Below are 26,158 nucleotides of genomic sequence, written 5' to 3' on the forward strand. Positions count from 1 at the left end.
TTTCTGGCTCCAGTGTCTTGCACTGTGGTAGACAGAGTGGCTTTCCAGCAGGGTGGTGGTGCCAATGTCTCCACCATCCAGAATGCAGACTTAATTTTCTGGAAATCTGACTTCAAGCCTGATCTGAAGACTACAGAAAGTGGTTAACAGGCAGGCATATGTGCATTCAGGGACTGGCAATAAACCACAGCATGTTGCCTTCCTAGGGTGAAAGCAAGTGTAGATAAGCTGGCAGGAAAATAAGTAAGTTAACTACTTCATTGCAAGAAAAATTGGCATTGAAAAACCACATTAGTACTGTGAATCTGGGTGCATTGTGATGTTCACATTAGTACTGTGCTTGTGGTTCTTGAATGAAGTGTGTTTTACAGTTGGCATGAACACATACCTCATTTAATTTTTGGCTTTTAACAAAGTAGTAGAGACAGAGTGTTAAATGATTTGATCCTAATATGCAGAATGTCAGTAGCTCATCAGGACCACTCCATGTGTTGAGATTCATATCATTGCTAGCTGCATAGATGTATTGGTGTCGTTACACACTGATCCATAACGGTCCAGAAAAGAAAATATATATTTGATATATCTCTGTAAGCTTGTAGTCCCTACTGCTCGTTACAGAGAAGCAAAAACAAACATGCATGGGTTTGATTAATATAAGAAAAAAAAAATTCTCATTACTTTGAGTAAAATATAAACACACAAGGCATTCATTGAGATCGACAGTTTATAAATAACAGAATAAGTTTGGGGTCACAGTGAGCTGGGGACCCTGGCTCTGAGCAGTTCTGGGGGAGGGGGTGCCGATGGGGGTTTAGGGGGGTGTTGCTGAGCTGATTCCGATCTGGGGATCCTCAATGATGGTGTTTGGAGAATGTGGGGGGCTGCATTGCTCAGCTGTGCTGTGTTTGTGGGGTTGGGTTTGAGGTCTGCTGTCCTGGGGTGTGGAGCCGGCAGGGAGGCCAGGGCAGCTGTTTCCACCCCATCCTTACCCAGCTCCATCAGGGCTGGTCCTGTGCTGCTCTCAGCTGTGTTCCTCAGGGTCTGGTAAACCAGCTGCAAGAGGAACACATTACACTGGACTGTCTTTTCAGATGAAAAGGTCACTTCCAACCACAACACAAACATTCACATACTACTATAACCAAGCAGAATGTGAGCCCCATGGTACAGCATTGTCGGTAATGTGCTTTTTTCTTTTACTAATCAAATTAAAAGGAAAATTGTATGGTTGTGCTGATTCCAATAGGAATTAAACATTTGTCTCTTGCTGTCAATAGAATGACTGCTAATTCATATGAATTTTCTTATTGCATAAAAGTAATATCTGACCAACATCTTTTTTTTCTTTTTTTTTTCTAGTCCTGAGGATACTACAAAAAAGTGGCCACAAATTAATAATGAATTTGAGTGGAGCACCACAGGCATACTCATTGTTTGAAAGAGTAACCGATTTGTTTCTCCTCGTGCAAGGTAGAGCTCCCTCACCTGTCTGAACCTGTTTGCCAGCTGTCCAGGGAACTCGTCCCGTGATTTCCCAGCTGGGATGAGCTGGGACAGTCCCACCCCGCCAGGCTCCAGATTGTATGAGTCTCTCTGATCGGGGGGCAGGTAGGACTGGTCAGTCTCCTGTACGGGAGGAATCAGAAACGAGACACAAGTAAAAACTGGAATCTACTAAGACAGAGCTGTATTCATGAGACCCTTGTGTGAGACACTTTTGCACGAGTGTGACGCACGTGCATGCAAGTGATTTTTTTGTGCAACACACTTGTAAAAGGATTTTAATGTAGCTACAGTATCTTCAGCAATAGGTCTAGCATGTGAAAATGCCAGCCCATTCCATTAGCATCCATATACATTAGAGGACAGTGGGGCTTGAGCCACGCTACCTTCTCACTGAGGCCTTCCAGCTCTTCATCTCTCCTGCCGTCTGCGATCCGTACGAACACGGACGCGCCATTCAGACGCTGGACCTGGGCAGCGTGAACACAGCATTTTTTATACGTTAGAAACAGGTGGTATTTCATTCCTTCGTTAACTTATTTGACGATTCTTTTTCCTTTCCCGTCAGCAAGGATCAAGAGCCTCCTTAACTTCACGCAGTCATTCCAGACAATGTAGAAATGTTTGCCTGCTTCAGTTATTTTATTCCAGTTTCACACAACGATACAGACAATCAAGACCCCCACAGTAAAGAGCCTGTAAAACCAACCTTGTTCTTTTGCACCAGATCTCCGAGGACACTCCTGCACTCCCCCTGCGACAGGGCAGCTAGGGCAGCCTGAGAAATTGAACAGAATCAGCTGAAATACCCGACACAAACACATCTCCTCGGATGACATTAGCTACCATTCATAGTGTTGGAGAAGCATTAAGAGCTACGAAGATACTAATTTACTCTACTGCTTGCACTGGTCTTTCCTTAAAGAGCAATAACCCTACCTGTGAGGGAGCTCCCTGGTACAGGGGAAGCTGGTAGACTCCAGTGTGGCAGTACCCTCTGGAGAAGACTGGGAGGGCGGTCCAGGCCTGGCCGCCCAAGCTGTAGGTCAACACCTCCCTCTCGCTCTCCTCCTGCTTCTCCTTCTTGTCGCGCTTCTCTTTCCCGGGGGTGTCCTGGCCCGAGTGTACCGAGACCGCATGGAGATGCACAATCACAGCCAGGAACTTACCATGGATCCTTTTTGGAAAAGACTGGGGAGCAGACAGGGTCATGTGAGAGGGGGAGGATTGCCAAGAACAAAATCTGATTCACACGCATGGAAAAACAAGCACATTGCTAGTAATGTGTTTTCCCTTCTGAAAGTTTACCATAGCAAAGTGTAATAAAGCATATTGAACGCCCAGGTAAGCATTGTGAAAGCCAGCGAGGTATGGACATTGATAAACAAGGCAAGCCAGGGTAAATTATGGTACATGCATCGTGGGTTAGGGGTAAGGTTAGTCATGGTAGAGTTATAGGAGTGGCTGTGTTTCTGCTGTGTCCCAGCTGTGATTTACATGTGGTTTATAATTTACTAAGGCTGTTCCCATATTGCAGTCATTATTCAGATTAATGTGGCAACTCAGATATGGTTTACATTTTGATAATGAATCCAGACTTTTCCTTCAACTAAAAAAAAAAGATTTGGGACCAAGTCTTTCCAGTTGTTTAGTCCTTGAAGACGTTTTAATCCAGGGGAACCATGTGATTAAAATCTAATTATTTACGTGCTTCAGCGAACTCTGAACCAAAAAAAATAAAATAAATAATAATATCTGCATGGAAGTACATTTAATGGGGATGAATATCTTAACATTACTGAATAAACTGAACGCCAAGTAGGAGAAATGATCTGAAAGCATGTCTGCTACCTTAAATCCATCTAGCCACACGGGGGAGCTCTGGCTGCTGTTGAAATCGAGCTTATCCACAAAGGCTGGCCGGTCGTATCTGACCCGGGATGCCCCCTGGTAGAATGCAGCGGGAGGACTGAAGGAACAGAGAGCCAGCGTGAAGGCTGGCCATGGCAGGTTCTTGGCACGGTCCACAGACACCTACAAAATACATAGCAGCATCACAGACACAGTGTCAAAACACAGACACAACACAGACACAGACACACCAGTGTTTCATTAAACAACCCAATCATCTTTAAATATAATTGAATCATTCTAAATTTCATCACTACGGAGTATTTTACAGACAGCGATGGCTGGATATTCCCACCTTCACTCCGTAGGTGGTAAGGTAGCGCGAAACGTGGTCCAGGTCAAAGGGCTGGGGCTTGCTGTCCATCATGCGGTTCAGCTTGTCTGTGATCCACTCTGAGATCTCCAGATCCGACCCCAGCTCCTGGGCTCGTCTCCCTGCTATCAGGTCCAGGATCTCTCGAACCAGGACCACGGACCTGCAGAGAGGAACACCCTGGATCAGACACTGCATACATGGAGAGAACTGCCACACTTCTGAAAGGGCTCACAAGAACAGAAGGACATTCACAAACCAGAGGTCCGGTTCCTAGAAGCTTATTGTTCCCACATCTTTGTCAACGCTGGTCTTGAAGGATCCCAGTGATTCAGCAATGTGTCTTGGTAAACCATTCCATACTCTCACCACACTGTGTCTCGAACATACATTTCGGATCATTGAGATTCTATTTTTCTTACTATGCCTCATTTCTGTGAGGATGCCTCTCCCCATTCACTTCCTGCGTTAAGGGGAAAAGGACCCCACCTGACCCCACATACTTTCCTAAGTGCAGAACGAGACGTAAATGTACAGCCATAGTATCTTCCTTGTAACGCACAAAGTGAACTATAGTGTTTCGGCAATGAAGAAAACAAAACCAGGGTTCCCGAAGTGGGAATAAAGTCTTGAAAAACAAGCAGCTCATTAGGAACAGGAGACAGAGTCGTTGTGCTGATGAGAGGGGTGTTAGGAAGATTATTGTTGAAGGCTCGGGTCATTGCCTACCTGTTGGTCATGGCGCTGTGGAGGCAGGCCTCCCCCTGGCTCGGCTTGGCTGTGTCGGAGTAGTAAACCCCATCGGAGTAGCAAGGTCTCGGCTGGAACAGCCCCAGTCTCTCCCAGTCCGTCTCGGGGACTGCGCTCCTCAGCAGGGCTCGGTGGTTCTTATCAACCGGAGCTTTCACCAGCCTCACCAGCAGAGAGGCGCAGGGCACACGCCTGCACAAAGGAGGGCAGGGCATGTGACAGCAATCAACCCATATACAACAACCCATATAAAAGCAAATCAACCATATCCAAGACAGGCAGACAGACACACTAATGCCAGCACACTGTTTCTCATGTGCAGTACGCTTCCTATCCAAACCCTCTCACCTCCCTCCCCCTGCTGCAAGAGAGCTGGCTGATAAAGGCTTGTCAGGGTCCGGCCCACGGTGGTACAGTCTGAGCTGATGGGCCCCTTCATTCAAAGAGATCTGAGAAAGAAAAGAAAAGGATTTTTGTTTGGGTGACTTCCACTTAAAATCTATTTGAATTGTTGGAATGAAGAACCCCATATATGATGAAGTCCCTTATAAAAGTTTCCCATAGTAAAAGCATAGCAAAGTGTAATAAAGCACAGTGAAACCATAGTAATGCATAGGTAAGAATTGTAAATAATAGCCTGGTATGGTAAAGCATATTAATAAACATGGCAAGCCAGGGTAAACTGTGGTAAATGCATAGTGTATAACCATGGGAAAAGCATGAGGGTTTTATTATTATTTATCAAATTTACACAGGTGCATTTTTATAAGGGGTGGTCCTCAGAGCTGTGTCTACGATGTCAGCTGACATGATCTTCCTTTGAAAGAGGGTGGTAACGGCTCAAGCATTTAGTCCCCCAGCACAGCAGGCAAAGCGTTTATCATGGATAATGCCAGAAGGAGCAGTCTTAGGCCAATCAGTGCATCTTCAACATAGTGGGCAGGGATGGAAATAAGACAGTCTGACCCATTCTTGGTTTTACTATGAGTTTAATCAGACACACCTGAACTTGTTACCTATATACAGGGGCCGATCATGCTCGGATCAAAGCCTGGACTGGGTGAAACTGCTGTGCAATAGGAGTCTCCCTCCCTGCAGGCTCAGCCTCGTGGTTGTGTTAATAAGCTACTAACAACCAAACGAGCAAGATGGGCCGAATGGCCTCCTCTCGTTTGTAAACTTTCTTATGTTCTTATGTTCTTATGTTACCTGAACTCCTGCCGTGTCCACACTAGGCTGGATTTCACTACCTGACTCCACGAAGAGACTGAGGGCAGCCCAGCCAATCAGCACCAGCTTCAAACTGAAGCGGTCCACAGCATACACCTGGGTGAACAAACACACCGAGAGGGTGAAGGAGGACAGCCGCTCCTCATCTCATCACATCCTCATCTCCATTACAGACATACACAGACGAGGGGCGTGCTGATCATCCTGCTTGTGCTCGGAATTGCCTTTGAGAAGTATTTCAATAACTCCATTCATCAGTGTGAGGATTTCAAAACATCACCTTTCATTCTCCTCTTTACTCAAGGAAATGAGTAGCTGTTCAAACGTATTCTTCTTAAAATACATTTGAAGACAACTCGAGTATCACAATGAGGAAACTGACCATTTGGATGAAAGGAGTACATTTTAAACCCTGTTTCGTGCACCTCATTGCAAAAATAAGAAAGTTAGTGTAATTTTATTCGTGGGACACATGTGCCCCTTGTACCCTAAAAGGTTAAGAGGTGCTTTTGGGCAAGGCTCTCTCATTTGTAGCTATTGAAGATCTTACAACAATATTTAGATGACCTTAACCCCAACCCCTCCCTCAACACAGTCTTGGTTGCTCCCACTGCTTATGAAGGAGATGCTTTGGCAGAGCAGATCTGCACTGTATTGACATGTTTAATAAAGGCAGCTCCCTCGTACCTTCAGCAAGAGAGTGGCTGACGGGGGCATTGTGGGATTGCGGACCTCTACATAGTGGTTATAGAATGGCTCGAAGATGTTGCTGTTCAGGTCGATTCCAGTGGAGATGTCGGGACCGATTCTGTTAATAAACGAGAAGATGCTGAGAACCGGAAGAGGGTGGGCAAGCCACAGCTTCTCCAGCCTCTGCCATCAGGAAGCAAAGAACAGCCATTGGGTCCGAGCAAAACAAAACAGATCACATGCTGACAAGGCGATAGATCACTCAAGCAATCAAACAGCACGCTTTACTGAAACCGTACAGATCACATTGTGTGCATCTGTCTCTGGTTTGCGGCCCCTCCTCAATACTCACTGGTTATAGTTCCTGTTGAAGATGCGTCCGGTGACTCTGCTGAGCGTCACAGAGTCCGGGAGGAAGCGAGCCCCGTCAATGTACAGGTCAATCCCGTCCCCTGAGACGAAGGGCTGGGAGGGAGCGCGCTTTCGCTGCCGGTAAACGAACGACGTCTAAAGAGAGCAGAGGAATGAGAAGAGGCTGTCTGAGCCACAACTGTTTGAGCACAACCAGGCTAATTCCGTACTGACTCCTTAAGCTTGCCTAGTAAGCGCTGTAGATGTGGAGCCAGAACAGCAACAACAATTCACATTTCTATAGGAATTGAACAATTAAACCATTAAATTAAACAGCAGTCTAATACAGAATTTGATTTGAAAAAAAAAAAAAAAAAAAAAATTAAAAGAGATTTAGAAAAAAAAATTGTAAAACTTGAAAAACGAACATAAAAAACTAGTTTGTAGAACAAACTGTTATAAGAGTCTAAATGTAATACACTTGTGAGTTCTGGTCCTGAGTTGCACGAGTTTACCAATAACAGTCTGGCTGAACCAGTAAAACAATGTCACCAAGAGACTGCGTGTGTGTTTGAATAGTGTAGTCATCACTGGTCCGCGGTATTGTGTGTTTGGAGAGTGTAGTCATCACTGATCTGTGGTACTGTGTGTCTGGAGAGTGTAGTCATCACTGATCTGTGGTATTGTGTGTTTGGAGACTGTAGTCATCACTGATCTGTGGTATTGTGTGTTTGGAGACTGTAGTCATCAGTGGTCCGCGGTACTGTGTGTTTAAGCTGTATCCTCAGCTCCTATGACAATATTACAGCTGCTTACATCGGGCCACTCCTGGTAGACTCGCGTGTCGATCGGAGACTCTGGGGGGAAGGGGAACTCCGGTCTTCTTCCGCTGTATATGTGGAGACGCAATGACGCGGTCCCGTACGGCTCAAAGGCCTCGACCAGCCGATCACCGGGCTGGAATCAGAGACAGAACCTTGGTAACAAAGGACCTGTAATTGCACTGTGATTACCTATGAGGCTGTGCTTGTCAAGAGGTGGAGTTGAAAAATACAGAAGTGCGTGGGAGTAGAAGTGCCTTGTCTCTGTGACCACATCTATAAACCCACATGTTTTGCGTGCTTTTAAAAGCTCAGTGGCTCCAGGATTAACTAACTTACCAGTGCATTGAGGCCGATGGCTGGGGGTGCTGGCACATGATACAGAGGGACAGAATGTGTGCCGCTGTTCCAGACCACCTCCGCACAGCCTCTGGAGCGCTGATCTGCAAGGGAGATATGAAATACCAGCCTTGCAGTATCCTCTGTACGTTTAACATGTCAGACTATAAAACATGCTTAAATAGCTTTGTCAATAGAGACCAATGTTGCTGCTTGCCTTTCAGTGAATATAAATCCCTTAGCAGGGATGAATCCCAGGACACCAAGGATAGGAACACTAAGCCAAAGGAGCAGCCCGGCTAACCAGGGGTGTAGCGATACACTAATGTCAGGATACCATACTTCACAATATGCATGATCCCATACGATATGCATCACAACATGCAAGTCCCAATACGATACGTATCATGATATGTAGTTTCTGATAGATATGCATCATGATACCTGCGATGTTCCTATGAGCTACTTATATGAAGCACAATAAGATGAAATGGCCATTTTGTTAAAAGACAAAAATTAAACAAGCAATGGACAGTATGTGTTCATACTAACTAGAAAACACAACTATTCTTCACTCAGCACCACTTGGTGAACCACACTGATCTCTGTAGTGCTTTTTTGTCTTGCATCCTGACACAAACGATACCTTCATCACAATGCCATCTATCATGTAAAGAAAGAAGTATCCCGATTGCTCGACACGCACAGTCATTCGTTACACCTCTACTGCTGACTGGAGCAGCGGTTCTAATGATCTATCAGCATTCAAAGCAAATTAACTCACGTGGGGCGGCTGGTCTGGCGAGCGCGAGGGTCCCCCAGGCGACGGCGCACTCCTCCCTGTCGCTCAGGCCCTGCAGGGTCCCGTCCCCGTGCCACGGTGCCGCGGCATCGCTGCCACCAGGCCAGTGATAGAAACGCACAATCAGGACCATGTCTGCCTGGGGTTCGATGCCACGGAATATCACCTGAGGACAAGCGAAACGGTCACTCCCACAGCGCCAGCAAAAACCCAGGGGCACGTTCAGTAACGCGTCTTTTATTCAATATTTAACTGATACACAATGAACCACCTGGGGGGGCATGGCATTGAACATCAGTGCCTATAGACTTTATGTCAGTGACTGGAGATGATATACACATACATCAGCCCTAAACTTTAAACAATTTTTAAGAAAATGGAGAAAAACAATCAGGATTCTGATAACAAACAAAAACCTGAGTTCTTTGCCTGCCGTTTAAGCCAGCTGGCAGACTTGTATGTGCACTGGTGCCATGCTGATATTCACCTCCTGTTCTCCGAATATTAAGCAGCCCTGCTTGATGCTGGATTTCACTGTGGAGGTGCTGCATACCATGCTTGAGTGCTTGGTGAAGATAACCTGCAGGAAGTGGCATCAGAAACAAGCACAATAGTTTAGTTTATTCACTGTGTGCCCGCAGGCAGGACCAGCACAGGCACATCTCAATAGTGCAGCACTAACACAAAGCAAGATTTACGTAGACCGCAATACAGCATTATTGGAATCAAATCATTCCAAACAGTTACTAACGTCATATATATATATATATATATATAATATATATATATATATATATATATATATATATATATATATATATATATATATATATATATATATGAACAAGAAGCAGGAAGTTAGGTGGTTCCAAGGTTGCTAAATAACTGTTAAATAAAAAGGGGTGGCACTCCACGCTACCCCAGCTATGCTCTTACCCTCCCTGTTCGCTGGCTGTACCCAGTGAGTCTGAGGCTGCCGTCTCCACTGGGCGCGTCACTCACTTGGTCCACTATGAAGCCCACACTCTTCTCATCAGGCTCTTCAGCAGCCCCAGTCTGGACTTCTGGAACACTGGAACAGAACACAGAGAGGGACAGTGGGCATGACTCTACAGGAAGATTCCAGAACACAGGAACAGAACACAGAGAGGGACAGTGGGCATGACTCTACAGGAAGATTCCAGAACACAGGAACAGAACACAGAGAGGGACAGTGGGCATGACTCTACAGGAAGATTCCAGAACACAGGAACAGAACACAGAGAGGGACAGTGGGCATGACTCTACAGGAAGATTCCAGAACACAGGAACAGAACACAGAGAGGGACAGTGGGCATGACTCTACAGGAAGATTCCAGAACACAGGAACAGAACACAGAGAGGGACAGTGGGCATGACTCTACAGGAAGATTCCAGAACACAGGAACAGAACACAGAGAGGGACAGTGGGCATGACTCTACAGGAAGAATCCAGAACACAGGAACATAACACAGAGAGGGACAGTACAGGAAGATTCCTTAGAGCTCACATACTGAACAACCACAAATAACAATAGGGTTTAGAGGTAATACACTGAAAACCATTCTGAAAATACAACATCGTGGTTATCATGCTGTATGAATTCTCATAGTAAAGGGACAAGTCAAAACCATAGTACAGCTGCACACACAATACAAATATACAAATATGTATACACTTACTCTACAATGATCTGGCACTGTATGTAAATAACATGTCCTCCCAGGGTGTAACCATTGCAATTACATTACACACAGTAATTGGACTATTTTCAGCTTGTGCTGCACGTGGTCTGGGCGTGACAGAGTTCAGGATAATGGGATTGTTTACCTGAAGCCACAGACAGTTCAAGGAGAGGCAGCCGCCGCACTGTGTGGGACCATTTAATGAAGAACGCCACCGCGTTTATAAAAACAATCAACGGAAGAATCAGGAAAAGAAAATAAAGACTAATCGAAAAAGAATCCCATTATTGGGATTACACTTGCACCTACATCTCCTTTTAAACACAGGTTATTATTATTAGATTTGAAACCCAAGCAGGCAAAGGGACAGGGAAAATCACCCCTCCACTCAGACAGAGTCCAGCACTGCATGAAAATCATGGAGTGCGAGTACAGTCTCTTACTGATCTCACCAGGACCTGGGATAAGAAGCTGCTCTCAGGCCAGGGAACACATTAGTGTTTATTAACTACAGGCACAGGAAGCCTTATTATCTTCCAGGTGTCGCACGACAGCTCTACATAACAAGGCTGTAAACTCCTGTAGTTTACATTATGATACTAATGAAAAAGCTTACTGGTAGTTAAGCTGAGGGAAGACCAAGCCACTTTTTCAAGAACAGTGGCTTGAAACCTGGTTCCAGGAGACCTATTTTTTTTCTTTGCTGTATCACAGCCCAAATCTCCCCCAATGTGCAGTGCAGTAGCCCGAAACCCAGTCTCCTGAAACCAAGTCCCAAGCCACAGAGTTTCATGGTGTTCCCTCAGCTTTACAGTGGCAGGACGGTGAGGGCTGTGTATGGGTTATAACAGCACCTGTAGCTTGCAGCCAGTTCATGCTTCTGCCAATATCCCCTCATGCCACACAGACACCTCACACAGGTTTGCACAGATTCTCACACGAGTAAACAATTTTCATGCAGTGCAGCTCACTCTGTATGGCTGGAATCACTCTTCATCAGTCTAACAGAGAGGGCGGGTGTGGACAGTTTGATTGGAAAAAACATGAACCCTTTCTCCCCTTGTTCTAACAGGGCGCAACTCCTGGGTCGCTCTGGAATTGACAACTAACAGTAGCAAAGCAGAGTATTCTGCAAGGAAATCTCCTGGCATTATTTCTTATAAAGCATCTCTGTCTGTTGCATTGGTCTATACTGGTAGAAAGGATTAATCATGCATGCTGGGAGGAGCTTCAGAGAATCACACTGAAGAAAGACATGACTAGTAAGCAAATCTGTGAGTCAGACACTACAATCAGCCCTGGAGGTGAGAAAGAGGAGATCAGAATTCAGCGGCTCTGAAATCCACCCAGGAAAAACATACAGCACTTCTAAAACAGAATGCTTTTGGATTTAATTCTAGTTCTTTATTATTTTATTTTTATAATATATAATGTATATATATATATATATATATATTATATAGTATATATATCTTTTTCTATATATATATATATATATATATATATATAGATCTATCTAGATACCCTATGGGGGGGGGGGTTCGGGGGGACCAGATGGGGTTATCTTCGGGGAGCATCCAGCATGTCTGGACAGAAAGCCAGCCGCATTGTGGTTTTTTTTGTGAAATGTGCGTATCGCATTCGTTTGGGTCAATCCTTCATTAAATATTAACCTAGTCCTTGTGTGAAAAGAAACAACAAAACTACCTTTTATTTTGAATCAGAAAAAATAAAAGCTAGCCTGTTGCGTGTGTTTAATAGCAGGGGTGGGGCGTGGGCGGGCTCTGTCTCTCTTTCTCACCTCTGCTTGGCTCTGTGCTGGACAGGGCCTGGCTCCACAGGGGGAGGGTCAGTTTGATCAATGTGAGGAGGGACAGAAAGGTAATGATTGGTTGAAGGGTGATAAGGTGCGTGGTGAAGGGGAGGGTTCTCGGCACGGACGACGGTGCGGGCAGCCACCTGTGAACAAAACAGAGCGTCAGCTAAAGACAACAGACAACAAGTAACAAAGCATATAGCATTGTCTACATGGCACTGAATAAATGCATCATCTAACCTCAAGGACCTTTCCACTTGCCACACACGTGGTGTTCCAATACTGTCCTGTCATAATGACTTTTCCTTTTTTCATCTGAATTTACAAAGCTATTTTGATAATACCAATAAGGCAAAACAGGGGCTGACTCCATCCACACCAGCAATGCTGTACAGCAGCAAGCCACATTGAAGTGTGTGTTGCCGTTGCAGTACGGTATCTGCATTTTGCAATTCCACGTACCATGGAGGGGTATTTGTAGGCAAGCGCATTGCCAGGATCCATGTTAGCCAGCGACTGCATGTCCGCATCTCGCGCATTCACCACCCGCAGGTATAGTTCAGCACCCCCTGCCTGTGACAGAGAAACACACAACAGAGAGATCTATCGGGCAGGCAGCATGCTGGAATTGCAATCACGTACCGCATTCCCAGGCTGACTCATACCTGTGGCACTCCATTCAGTTGCCCGGTGGTCAGTGATGGCCGGACTGGCAGAACGCGGATGGGGATCTTCCAGAAGCCGCTGATCACCTGGTTGTGATGGTCGAAGATGTCTATTTTAGTCCAGCCCCGGGTCGCAAGCCTCTGGATCTCCTGCCCATAGGCATCGAACCCGCCCGAAGCCTGCAGTTCAACCACCAGGGAGATAGAGGGCGATGGTCTCACTCTGCAGGGGAGAGGGTAGCAAATGAATAGGGACGGTGCACCAGGCAGAGCTGAAACAGTAATACCTAGAGCTGTCCAATCTTTTTGGCTAAAAGCAATACTGACGACCAGTGGGCTCACAAATACATGAATTTTAAAACAGATTCAAATGCACGTTTTAATACTTATAAAGTATTAAAACTAAGTACTAAAACTGCACAGTTGACAAAACAAAACTTAAGAAAAAAATAAAAAAGAAATTACTATTAAACACTCCACAAAACATATATATTTTTTTGCTTTTTTAAATGTACCTGCTTTTGGCTACCAATTCCCTTCCAGTCTTTTTGAACCCATTAACATGCTTATGTAACAGGGAGGAGGCAGAGTGCTAACCAGCGACCATCTTAACCACAAGCATCTTAACCACAATGCAAAAGAGCCGGGCTCGTGTGCAGTCGTGATTTTAGAGCTTTTAAGCTCACCTCACTGACGGGACAGAATCTGTAACAGCAGTGGATCACACAACACTGCCCGTTACACTGATATGAAATCAAAAGAGCAGTACTGTAGATCAGAGTAAAAGATTCTTTTACAGAGCACAGACCTAAGACGTCAGGTTACCAGCCCTGACCTCCATCTCACCTGGGGATGGGCTGTTTGACAGACAGCACAGCCAGGTTCCCGGGGTACCCCTCCGTGACGTACTGCAGGGCCCCCCCGACCTCGCAGTGCACCCCTGGCAGTGGGGTGGGCCGGCCCATCTCTTGCCCGTTGTTGTATAAACCGACCACCAAGCGCACCATGCGCAGCGAGGGCTCCAGACCCAGCAGGAAGTCGTAAAATATCACAAACCCGGCGCTGCAAATAAAGAAGGGGAACAAACGAGCGAGCGCCACTGAGATTGCCGTTGCAGTCTGTAAAGCTGCTTTTATTGTGGCTGGGGTAGTGTGATGCAGAGCCTGAGATTGTTTCCTATAGGAGAGAAGAGGCACCTTGCTCGATAATTTAGAATCTACTGTAAAGTAACTATAACTACTTGGACATTAAATCACCACTGCCGGGAAACAGCAGCAGACAATAGGATTTATTTGAATGATCTAAACATAATAGCTAAATGTCGCCGGTACTGAACCGGACCTCTGTCCACCAAATCTTTATTGCTGTGAGTGATGCTAAGAATGGTGGTGGGGGGACACCAGCAGGGTTAATACAGAGTAAAAGAGATACCTTTATTTGCCACTATTTAGAGCATTCAAATAGAGCCAAAGTCTCTAGCTCAGCAGTGGTCTGTAGCTGTATAAGGATGATTACTGGAACGAGGTGAATGATAAAATCCCCACTGCCGAATGGACAGAAAGCAGATCAGGAGAAATAACTTACGCTGGGTCGTATGGGGAAGGGCCCAGCGCATCAGGAGGATCCAGCACATGCTTCCCCATCAAGGGAGTCTGCGGCCTCGTGTGACCCTGTGAAACACAGAGGGGTCATTACAGACAGAGTCAGCCAAGCCGACCGCCTTGAGACTCAACAGAGCCCAGGAGATCATGACTGAATTACAGTATGGCAGTAAAGGAAAGAAAAAATGTTCAGTAATTATTAAGTGTTTAGTTTGGCCAGGGAATCACAGAGAATCAAAGATTACATACCAGCCAACCCTAGAAATATTAATGCAACTTCTATCTCAAAGTCTTAACTCTCGGGATGATTGTTATTAACCTGTTCAGTTCCTTTATGTATTTCTATGAGTCTTTAATAGTTCTGGATGTTAAACACGGGAAGTGGAGATGCTAGCTTTGGCCTCACCATGGCGCCAGGTCGGTAGGCTGGCTGGTGGATCGGGCCCCCCGGGGGGGGAGGGTAGACCCCCCCACCTCGGGACCTCCTGAGCGGGTGGAGGTGGGAGTAGGGGTGGTGGTGTTCTTCTTCCTCCGGGGGCTCTTGTCCTCTCTGCTTTCTGCTTCAGGATCTCGATCTCTGCCTGCAGCACAGCCATCTGCTGCATGTGCTCCTTCTGCATCTCCTGCAGGCCCGAGCCCAAGAGCTCTGGAAGCGCAAAGCAGGCAGGGTGAGGGGGGGGGGGGATCTCTGTTTATTAATAACATCTTCCACTGATGCTCCATGGGGAGAAGTTAGCCCAACATAACAGGAAAGATAAAAACTTTTTGGCCAAACGTTTGTCTGACTTAGCCACACTGCAGCACTGTAAAGATTGATTTCAGCGTTCAGAAGACACTTATACTGGTATTTCTGCAGTGGCGGGGGATTAAGGCTGTATTTTAATTGTGATACTGTCGCTGAGATTAGCTGCCTTTGAATTCTGAAGCTTTTTTATGCAAATTCAAATTCATATTGTATTGTATTGTATTTTGACAACATTAAGGCAATTCTGTCCCACACTGTCTGCCTCACTGCCTCTGTATCAACAGCGAATGCTCTGCTAGAGCGCTCGTTCAAGCCCTCGCCTGCTCCCAAATTAAAACAATGCAGCATTTGCACTTGACATTACAGTACACAGCATCCAAAATGAATTTCAACAAGCATCACAACTGGAATGACGGCACATTGCTGAGAGAAGTGATTTGAAGCCGATTCCTCTAAGGCTAAGCTGCTCTACTGGGTGAGCCAGGCACAGCTCTCTGGTATTTTATTATCGTAACTCCCTTTAGGAGGCTCCTAACTCATATAAACAAAGAGGCAAAACAGCAGCTTTCAAACAATCGCTTTATTAAATACAGAACCAATGCGATTTATAATTAGTTTAAATCATTTTTAACATTGTGATGTGTCAGTTATGCATGCTTTTAAACTACTCCATTAAGGTTGCCTTGTACAGTACAATAATATATAAACGGCTCATGGCAAGAAGCTGAATTTGGGAAGACAGCGACATAACCATAGTCCATTAAAACACCCAATTCAAAAAGCCTGCACAGCGCTGGACAATTGTGCTAGACCCCAAAATATGCAGTATACTGTAGACTGTAAAACAAAATATGTGATGTATAATGTTGGTAATATTAGCAAAGGAAATTCTCATGCAGTAAGTGTAAACTGTTACTTTACGAGCTTAAAAAGTAAACAGAGACCCCCCCCCCCCCCCCCAAGGTTATTTGCAGAGTAAACTTAGGGATCCTTCACATTTAAATATGATTCCAAACACACCAATAAAACAGACTAGCTTGAGCAGGAAGTAACAATAGGTAATGGATGGGATTCAACATGGCGAGTATAAAATACAGCACAGCAACACTAACAGAGACGTTTGCACCAGAATCTTTCAATGGGACGGCACGTGCACAGCAGTGTGTTAAAGCAGGGGGGGGTGTCCCGGGACCCTGCCTTGGCTCACCGGGGTTTAAGCAGTAAAGCCCTACCCTCTTCCCCCTTGCGCTTCTCTCTGTGCAGCTGCAGTTTCAGGATCTCGTCCTCCAGACGCTGATTCTCCATCTCCACAGTCAGTAGCTCTGAGTCCAGAGCCCGGTGACTGGCCTCTGGTCCTGGGGAGAGGAGGGGAGGCACAGACCAGGGTTACACTGACAGATGCATTTCCACACTCAGTAATTAATAGATGTACTTAAAAAAAAAAGAATAATAAATAATTGTAGGTTGGACAAATTCATAGTATATGAAAGTAATTTCAATTACTGTGCAATCATTTTAAATTATCAGAAATGACTTGCTTTAAATGTTTACTAAATTCAGTAATTCAGAAATTTTAAGCAATTGAGAAATGTTTGTTAATTTAGTAAAAAGAAAACAAAGTCAAATAAAAGTAATTCCCTTGAACTCTATGTAATTCTTAGTAAGTAATTATTATTTTCTTTAAATAAAAATGATTACCAAGTATTTTTGACTGTGTCAGCACCATATGAAGCTGGAACAATAGGGTTTTAGATGAGTCATGAGTGTAAAGGAATGAAAAGCAGTAATACAGCAATAGAAAAAATATGCTATATTTCTTTAGTTAGGTGCTCTGCTGATTTTATGACTGTGTTTGTGTTACAGCTGACAGGAGCACACAAACGCAGACTGCACTGATTTTATGACTCGGTGTTTGTGTTACAGCTGACAGGGGCACACAAACGCAGACTGCACTGATTTTATGACTGTGTTTGTGTTACAGCTGACAGGGGCACACAAACGCAGACTGCACTGATTTTATGACTCGGTGTTTGTGTTACAGCTGACAGGGGCACACAAACGCAGACTGCACTGATTTTATGACTGTGTTTGTGTTACAGCTGACAGGGGCACACAAACGCAGACTGCACTGATTTTATGACTCGGTGTTTGTGTTACGAATGAGAGGGGCACACAGACGCAGACTGCACTGATTTTATGACTCAGTGTTTGTGTTACAGGTGAGAGCGGCACAAAGACTGCAGCACACACTTCTCTTCTTGTCCCGAGGCTCCGGTTTCTGGGGGGGTCTCTCCAGGGTGTGAGCCTCCACCTGCAGGTCGTGCATCTGGGCCAGGATCACAGGATCCTTCCCTCCACTCTGGAGGTAAGCCAGCCGCAGGGCACTGCAACGTAACACACAGGGGTCAGGGGCAGGAGCCACTCTGCACAGCTCCTGATCACACACACAGGGGTCAGGAGCAGGGGCCACTCTGCACAGCTCCTGTTCACACACACAGGGGTCAGGGGGCCACTCTGCACAGCTCCTGAACACACACACAGGGTCAGGGGCAGGGGCCACTCTGCACAGCTCCTGATCACACACACAGGGGTCAGGGGGCCACTCTGCACAGCTCCTGAACACACACACACAGGGTCAGGGCAGCACTCTACAGAGCTCTGAACACACACACACTTATAGTTTTTGTTATAATGATCTGCTCCTGGGAGCGTGTCTTCCCTGGGACTGTGCTTAAAAACACTGATTAATCGGACTCATGCAAGACCAGCACTGTGGTACCGGATCTCGGACGACAGCGTGCCGCTCCCGCTGGTGAAGGGAATTGTGTTGAAGGAGACTCTCGGGTCCTTCTTCTCCACGGGGAGGGCAGTGTTGGCCAAGCTGCTGGTGACGGGCTCTGCTTTGCTCCTGCAGAAGAGAAGCAGTGATTGCTGGAATTGGTCCTCACAAGCACACATTCCCCTCTCCCTCTCTCTGTCCCTCTCTCGCTGCACCCTCTCACTCTCCATGCCCCCCTCTCTTCCTGTCCCCTCTCCCTCTCCGTGCCCTCTCTTCCTCTCTCTCTGCAACCCCTCTCACCCCTCCCCCTCTCCCCCACACTCACGCTGCCTCTGCCTGCATGTTCTCTATCTGCTCACGGAGCTCATCCAGGGCCAGCTGGTTCCTCTGCTCCTGTGCTCTCATCTCCAGCAGCATGGTCTCGATGTGTCCCGTCGCAGTGTCGTGAGTGGCCAGCTCCGACAGCCTCTGCCGGATCTCTGCAGCAGCCAAACCCATCAGAGAACCAACCCAGAGAGAAGAACGAAAACAACATTATAGATACAGACTTATCTACAGATACAGGGCATTTTTTCCTATCTCTAAAAGAGTATCATTCTTCTGTAAAGTCAACATGTCACATCCCCCTATCAGCGAGTCAACGTTCCCAGTCTCCTAGGTATCCAGTAACCCAGCATCCCAGTACCATCTCTCTTTTGCTCCAGGTCCCTGTTCCGTGCCTGGATCTCTGCCAGGTGTCTCCCGTGGGTCTCCGCTATCTCCCGGACTCGCTCCCTGTGCTCCCACTCCCTGTGTAGACGAGGACTCACCTCCTCCTGGAAAGAAAGGGAACAGGGAAAGGGAAAAGGAGGAGTAGCCCAGGGGTCTGGAGGTGAAGACTCGACTGAGACTGGGTGGTTAGAGCTAGACTGACTCTGTGACCCAACGATAAAGCAGACTGGTCTAGTGATGAAACCTGAGGACTGAGGAAATGTGACCTGGTGCTTAGAGCTGAGGACTGACCAGCACACTGGCCTGGGGAATAGAGATGAGGAGTGGCAGGCACACTGGCCTGGGGATTAGATCTGAGGACTGGCCAGCACACTGGCCTGGGGAATAGAGATGAGGACTGGCCGGCACACTGGCCTGGGGAATAGAGATGAGGACTGGCCAGCACACTGGCCTGGGGAATAGAGATGAGGACTGGCCGGCACACTGGCCTGGGGAATAGAGATGAGGACTGGCAGGCACACTGGCCTGGGGAATAGAGATGAGGACTGGCCGGCACACTGGCCTGGGGAATAGAGATGAGGACTGGCCGGCACACTGGCCTGGGGATTAGATATGAGGACTGACCAGCACACTGGCCTGGGGATTAGATCTGAGGACTGGCCGGCACACTGGCCTGGGGAATAGAGATGAGGACTGGCCGGCACACTGGCCTGGGGATTAGATCTGAGGACTGACCGGCACACTGGCCTGGGGATTAGATCTGAGGACTGGCCGGCACACTGGCCTGGGGAATAGAGATGAGGAGTGGCAGGCACACTGGCCTGGGGAATAGAGATGAGGACTGGCCAGCACACTGGCCTGGGGAATAGAGATGAGGACTGGCCAGCACACTGGCCTGGGGAATAGAGATGAGGACTGGCCGGCACACTGGCCTGGGGATTAGAGCTGAATGCTAAGAACTAGGGGTGTGGGGTTAATGCTTACCTCTGGAACCCAGGCTGGGAAGGCAGGCATGCTTTCCTGGATTGACATTCTTAGCTTGTGAAACTGAAAAGCAATGAAATTGAGAAGAAGTTATCAGACTGCTCTTGCCATGTGTGTGTGCGTGTATGTGTGTGACGTTTTCAATTGAGATTAAGTTATCACACTGCTCTTGCTGTGTGTGTGTTTGTATCATTGTGTTTTCAATTGAGATGAAGTTATGAGACTGCTCTTGCTGTTTGTATGTGTGACGTGTTTTCAACTGAGATTAAGTTATCAGACTGCTCTTGCTGTGAGCTTCCTCAGAGCCAGGCTGCCTGAGACGTCGGTCCCGTCCCTGCGCCCCACTACCCCCCCTGCCCCCGGTACCTCATCAGAGAGCAGTCTGAGACGCTGTACCCCCTCCGGCCCGTACCTCATCCCTGCACCCCGTTCTCCCCCTGCCCCTGGTACCTCGTCAGTGAGCTTCCTCAGAGCCAGGCTGTCTGACAAGCCGGTCCCCTCTGGCCCGTACCCCCTCCCTGCACCCCGCTCTCTCTCAATGGCCTGCTCCTCACTGGGGCTGTGTCTCTGCAGATGGTTCTTCTGCTCTCTCAGCTGGAAAGGAAATCAGTTCAACAGGCAGGAGCAGCGTCGTGTTTGTTTAGTTATCCATCTCTATCCATCTGTTTGTGTATCTGTCTATCTATATCCACCTATCTATCTATCTATCTATCTGTTTTGAATCTTGACTCCATGGAAGCCTTATTCAGAGGACACACTGCCTAGTTTGCCTGGGATCAAAACAGCTGAACAAGAACGATAAAATATATAAAGACAAGAGCATTTTTCAGTTTCCCATCACTAATTCTCCTACTCTGAACACTGAAATTGATATAACGGCAAAATAAAAATATGCTGTTTTTTAAATGACTCTTTGACAATAGCAGTGGGCTACATAGCTCTGAATGCTCTGGAAAGGGGTGTGCAATATTAACAGCCTCTTCAAGACAGCAACGCAAACTTTACAGTAAAATCTCAGTAAATCAGTCGGCAAGTTTATTGACTAGACGTAAGACTTGTGTTTAAGGGAGAAACACAACAGCACACAATGCTAACCATCAAGGTGCTGGTTACCATTGTTTACTCACATAAAACGAATGGCAGCCCACAATCACTGTCGCTGTCCTAGCAACACTCAGCATGCTCTGCCTGGGACAGCTATCTGTTTACACACACAGAGCATCTCATACACTCAGCACGCTCTGCCTGAGACAGCTATCTGTTTACACACAGAGCACCTCGCACACTCAGCACGCTCTGCCTGGGACAGCTATCTGATTACACACAAAGAGCACCTCATACACTCAGCACGCTCTGCCTGAGACAGCTATCTGTTTACACACACAGAGCACCTCGTACACTCAGCACGCTCTGCCTGGGACAGCTATCTGATTACACACACAGAGCACCTCGTACACTCAGCACGCTCTGCCTGGGACAGCTATCTGATTACACACACAGAGCACCTCGTACACTCAGCACGCTCTGCCTGGGACAGCTATCTGTTTACACACACAGAGCACCTCGTACACTCAGCACGCTCTGCCTGGGACAGCTATCTGTTTACACACACAGAGCACCTCGTACACTCAGCACGCTCTGCCTGGGACAGCTATCTGTTTACACACACAGAGCACCTCGTACACTCAGCACGCTCTGCCTGGGACAGCTATCTGTTTACACACACAGAGCACCTCGTACACTCAGCACGCTCTGCCTGGGACAGCTATCTGATTACACACACAGAGCACCTCGTACACTCAGCACGCTCTGCCTGGGACAGCTATCTGTTTACACACACAGAGCACCTCGTACACTCAGCACGCTCTGCCTGGGACAGCTATCTGTTTACACACACAGAGCACCTCGTACACTCAGCACGCTCTGCCTGGGACAGCTATCTGTTTACACACACAGAGCACCTCATACACTCAGCACGCTCTGCCTGGGACAGCTATCTGTTTACACACACAGAGCACCTCGTACACTCAGCACGCTCTGCCTGGGACAGCTATCTGTTTACACACACAGAGCACCTCGTACACTCAGCACGCTCTGCCTGGGACAGCTATCTGTTTACACACACAGAGCACCTCGTACACTCAGCACGCTCTGCCTGGGACAGCTATCTGTTTACACACACAGAGCACCTCGTACACTCAGCACGCTCTGCCTGGGACAGCTATCTGTTTACACACACAGAGCACCTCGTACACTCAGCACGCTCTGCCTGGGACAGCTATCTGATTACACACACAGAGCACCTCGTACACTCAGCACGCTCTGCCTGGGACAGCTATCTGTTTACACACACAGAGCACCTCGTACACTCAGCACGCTCTGCCTGGGACAGCTATCTGATTACACACACAGAGCACCTCGTACACTCAGCACGCTCTGCCTGGGACAGCTATCTGATTACACACACAGAGCACCTCGTACACTCAGCACGCTCTGCCTGGGACAGCTATCTGATTACACACACAGAGCACCTCGTACACTCAGCACGCTCTGCCTGGGACAGCTATCTGTTTACACACACAGAGCACCTCGTACACTCAGCACGCTCTGCCTGGGACAGCTATCTGTTTACACACACAGAGCACCTCGTACACTCAGCACGCTCTGCCTGGGACAGCTATCTGTTTACACACACAGAGCACCTCGTACACTCAGCACGCTCTGCCTGGGACAGCTATCTGATTACACACACAGAGCACCTCGTACACTCAGCACGCTCTGCCTGGGACAGCTATCTGATTACACACACAGAGCACCTCATACACTCAGCACGCTCTGCCTGGGACAGCTATCTGATTACACACACAGAGCACCTCATACACTCAGCACACTCTGCCTGGGACAGCTATCTGTTTACACACACAGAGCACCTCGTACACTCAGCACGCTCTGCCTGGGACAGCTATCTGTTTACACACACAGAGCACCTCATACACTCAGCACGCTCTGCCTGGGACAGCTATCTGTTTACACACACAGAGCACCTCGTACACTCAGCACGCTCTGCCTGGGACAGCTATCTGTTTACACACACAGAGCACCTCGTACACTCAGCACGCTCTGCCTGGGACAGCTATCTGTTTACACACACAGAGCACCTCGTACACTCAGCACGCTCTGCCTGGGACAGCTATCTGTTTACACACACAGAGCACCTCGTACACTCAGCACGCTCTGCCTGGGACAGCTATCTGTTTACACACACAGAGCACCTCGTACACTCAGCACGCTCTGCCTGGGACAGCTATCTGATTACACACACAGAGCACCTCGTACACTCAGCACGCTCTGCCTGGGACAGCTATCTGATTACACACACAGAGCACCTCGTACACTCAGCACGCTCTGCCTGGGACAGCTATCTGTTTACACACACAGAGCACCTCGTACACTCAGCACGCTCTGCCTGGGACAGCTATCTGATTACACACACAGAGCACCTCGTACACTCAGCACGCTCTGCCTGGGACAGCTATCTGATTACACACACAGAGCACCTCGTACACTCAGCACGCTCTGCCTGGGACAGCTATCTGATTACACACACAGAGCACCTCGTACACTCAGCACGCTCTGCCTGGGACAGCTATCTGTTTACACACACAGAGCACCTCGTACACTCAGCACGCTCTGCCTGGGACAGCTATCTGATTACACACACAGAGCACCTCGTACACTCAGCACGCTCTGCCTGGGACAGCTATCTGTTTACACACACAGAGCACCTCGTACACTCAGCACGCTCTGCCTGGGACAGCTATCTGTTTACACACACAGAGCACCTCGTACACTCAGCACGCTCTGCCTGGGACAGCTATCTGTTTACACACACAGAGCACCTCGTACACTCAGCACGCTCTGCCTGGGACAGCTATCTGTTTACACACACAGAGCACCTCGTACACTCAGCACGCTCTGCCTGGGACAGCTATCTGTTTACACACACAGAGCACCTCGTACACTCAGCACGCTCTGCCTGGGACAGCTATCTGATTACACACAGAGCACCTCGTACACTCAGCACGCTCTGCCTGGGACAGCTATCTGATTACACACACAGAGCACCTCGTACACTCAGCACGCTCTGCCTGGGACAGCTATCTGTTTACACACACAGAGCACCTCGTACACTCAGCACGCTCTGCCTGGGACAGCTATCTGATTACACACACAGAGCACCTCGTACACTCAGCACGCTCTGCCTGGGACAGCTATCTGTTTACACACAGAGGCACCTCGTCCAATGGGCTGTGATTACTGCAGTTACCAAGGAGAAGTCAATGCACCTGCTACCTGCCTTCTTACACAAACTGCACTGTATGTGGGCCCTTGCATATAGAAGTGAATACTTTAATTGAAGAGTACTGAATTGCTCCCTATTGAATCCTTTAAGGTCTCTGTCAGGTAGTGAGAAGAGAGTCATTTGACAACATAATCAACATTTTGTTGTTTGACATCTTCTGTGTACAATTCCTTTATTATATTCCAAGGTGCTGGTTGCATACAACACCTGAAGTATTACATTTAAGTACAACACTTAAGGATACATCTCCCTTCTTCTAGGGTATTGACTCTTAAACGTGTGAAGCTGCTTTTTGCAGCGTGACTAGATACTACAGTAAGTACACAGTTACCATAAGGAAATCAGGCGTGTGGGTCCTCTTGGGTCCCCCTCTTCTCCAGGAGTTGCTGTATCCACCCCCCTGGTCCCAGGACTCTGTGAACCTCTGGTTCAGGATGAAGGGGTCCCCGATCTTGCTGCTGATGCAGAAGTTCTCCTTGTGTTTATCAAGCAGGCTTCTGGAACGGAACGTCATGTTGCAGTTCCGGCACCGGAACCCCCCCAATTCCGACATTCAGACTTTATCCTATTGTGTGCTCCTGTGGATCTGCAAGGCAAGAGCATGGCTCTATGAGTTCTGTCTGTTTAGAAAGTTTGCAATCGTGCCACCGGCTCTCACTTCTCTAAAGGCACTGGCCTGTGTAAAATAGAGTGATGACAAGCAGCCAGGGCTGTAGAGAGCAGATCCTGGACTGCGGACACTCATAACACTGTCATCATTTGAGGCTGTGCATCTTGATGCGGATCTTGGCGTTATTACTTTGTAAACGTCAAGTAACTTTTAGTGCGACACAGTGACCCTTAAATTAAAACCAGGACTTGTATATCAATGATACCACAGGAATGCAATGGACCCTAATAACATAACCACAGGTGTGTACCCTCTGAAGAGAAGGAGTAAATCACTGAGCTGAGCTTGACAATGCTGAGGAAGCACAGAACACTGAAACTCAACTTTAACCACACAAGGAAAGTTTAAATATTTTGTTTTATTAAACTTTTTGCGGGTTGCCTAATGTTATGAGATATGATTAACGAAAACAAATAAATCTTCACTGTGTCTCTTTTCAAACACAACTACAAGACAATACAAATTACGACAGCAAAGAATAATGTTGTCCAAACGGCGGGTGGCAAATTAAACTAAGCAGTAGCTACATTCTACATGTTATTAAATTTATGATACGCTACACATATCAAACGGTTAACCAAAAAACACTGCTATCATTAAAAAAAAAAAAAAAAAACCTGTCGGATTCAGAACTGCCACTCGTATTACCGGTAACACACGCATTTCTTTATTGGACTAGAAATTATTACTAGAAAACTGGATTACTTTACCTTGTTATTTTTCACTGTGTATGTAGACTACTGCGCTTCACAGAGCTGCCTTATAGTTATACAGTGATATCAGCACAGTGCACAACAGGCTTGGTTGTCATGGGGATGAGCGGCTTCTGTTTGCGTTGAGGGGCTGGGCGTGCAGTGAGCTCGGTGCAATCGGACACGGACCGCGCTGTTGCTCCCGTAAGTCAACCAGACAAAGCAACAATCTCTCTCACGCAGTTTACACACGCACATCATGGAATTGGTCGTCGCACTGGTTCAGATGACTTGCTGAGGAGGAGCTGTGCAATCGGACATACCACATTTAAAACATAAATACAGAAACGTACGCAGATTTGCGTTCTGCTAGTTCTGATTCATACAGCAAGCATATGTTTTAACCCATTTTGCTGCTCCCATGTGACTGCCATTGTTTTTTCAGCCCATGCAGACTGCTAAATAAGGAAGCTAAATACCACGAGATCTTTATTTGAAGAAGACACCATTCAATAAACCATTCAATTGTGGCTCGAGTGCAAAAGACATCCGTGCAAGACTGACCCCAGCGGCGTAGATGCAGTAATGCACGCGTAGGTAAATACACCATGTCTCTCACACAGATCTGTATAGCACAATAGAGCCTAGCGCTTTAATACACTGAGTATTACGAGCTGATTTTCATATAGCACGGGGTACATAGGTGCTCCTGTGG

At 47.2% G+C, this 26,158-nt stretch overlaps 1 protein-coding gene across 1 annotated transcript; it reads right to left on the reverse strand.

Annotated features, from left to right (window-relative positions):
• Positions 1-551: 551 nt before the first annotated feature.
• On the reverse strand, positions 552-25,540 carry LOC121327057. The gene is made up of 33 exons (XM_041270850.1): positions 25,462-25,540; positions 24,413-24,667; positions 20,169-20,312; positions 19,719-19,781; positions 18,709-18,838; positions 18,349-18,502; positions 18,024-18,152; positions 17,495-17,628; positions 16,477-16,599; positions 14,974-15,145; positions 14,906-14,942; positions 14,483-14,568; positions 13,745-13,960; positions 12,899-13,121; positions 12,696-12,806; positions 12,219-12,376; positions 9,650-9,785; positions 9,201-9,293; positions 8,696-8,879; positions 7,912-8,015; positions 7,568-7,708; positions 6,753-6,907; positions 6,398-6,518; positions 5,690-5,806; positions 4,829-4,929; positions 4,460-4,672; positions 3,713-3,893; positions 3,358-3,540; positions 2,446-2,697; positions 2,216-2,284; positions 1,893-1,976; positions 1,489-1,629; positions 552-1,056 (listed from the first exon to the last, which is right to left on the reverse strand). Exons 2-33 carry the CDS (start codon positions 24,632-24,634, stop codon positions 754-756), a joined length of 4,680 nt encoding a protein of 1,559 aa, XP_041126784.1. The 5' UTR covers positions 24,635-24,667; positions 25,462-25,540; the 3' UTR covers positions 552-753.
• Between the last annotated feature and the right edge of the window lie 618 nt (positions 25,541-26,158).

Source organism: Polyodon spathula, chromosome 14, assembly GCF_017654505.1.
Source record: "Polyodon spathula isolate WHYD16114869_AA chromosome 14, ASM1765450v1, whole genome shotgun sequence".
Lineage (NCBI taxonomy): Eukaryota > Metazoa > Chordata > Actinopteri > Acipenseriformes > Polyodontidae > Polyodon > Polyodon spathula.

Bases quoted from the DNA above. Each gene is read 5' to 3' on its own strand.
- LOC121327057 (XM_041270850.1), bottom strand. From the start codon at position 24,634: ATGTCGGAATTGGGGGGGTTCCGGTGCCGGAACTGCAACATGACGTTC. The intron at 12,807-12,898 runs GTATGAGTCAGC...TCTCTGTCACAG, and splicing joins AACTGAATGGAGTGCCACAG to GCAGGGGGTGCTGAACTATA. The intron at 1,057-1,488 runs GTGAGGGAGCTC...TTCCTCTTGCAG, and splicing joins TGGCAAACAGGTTCAGACAG to CTGGTTTACCAGACCCTGAG.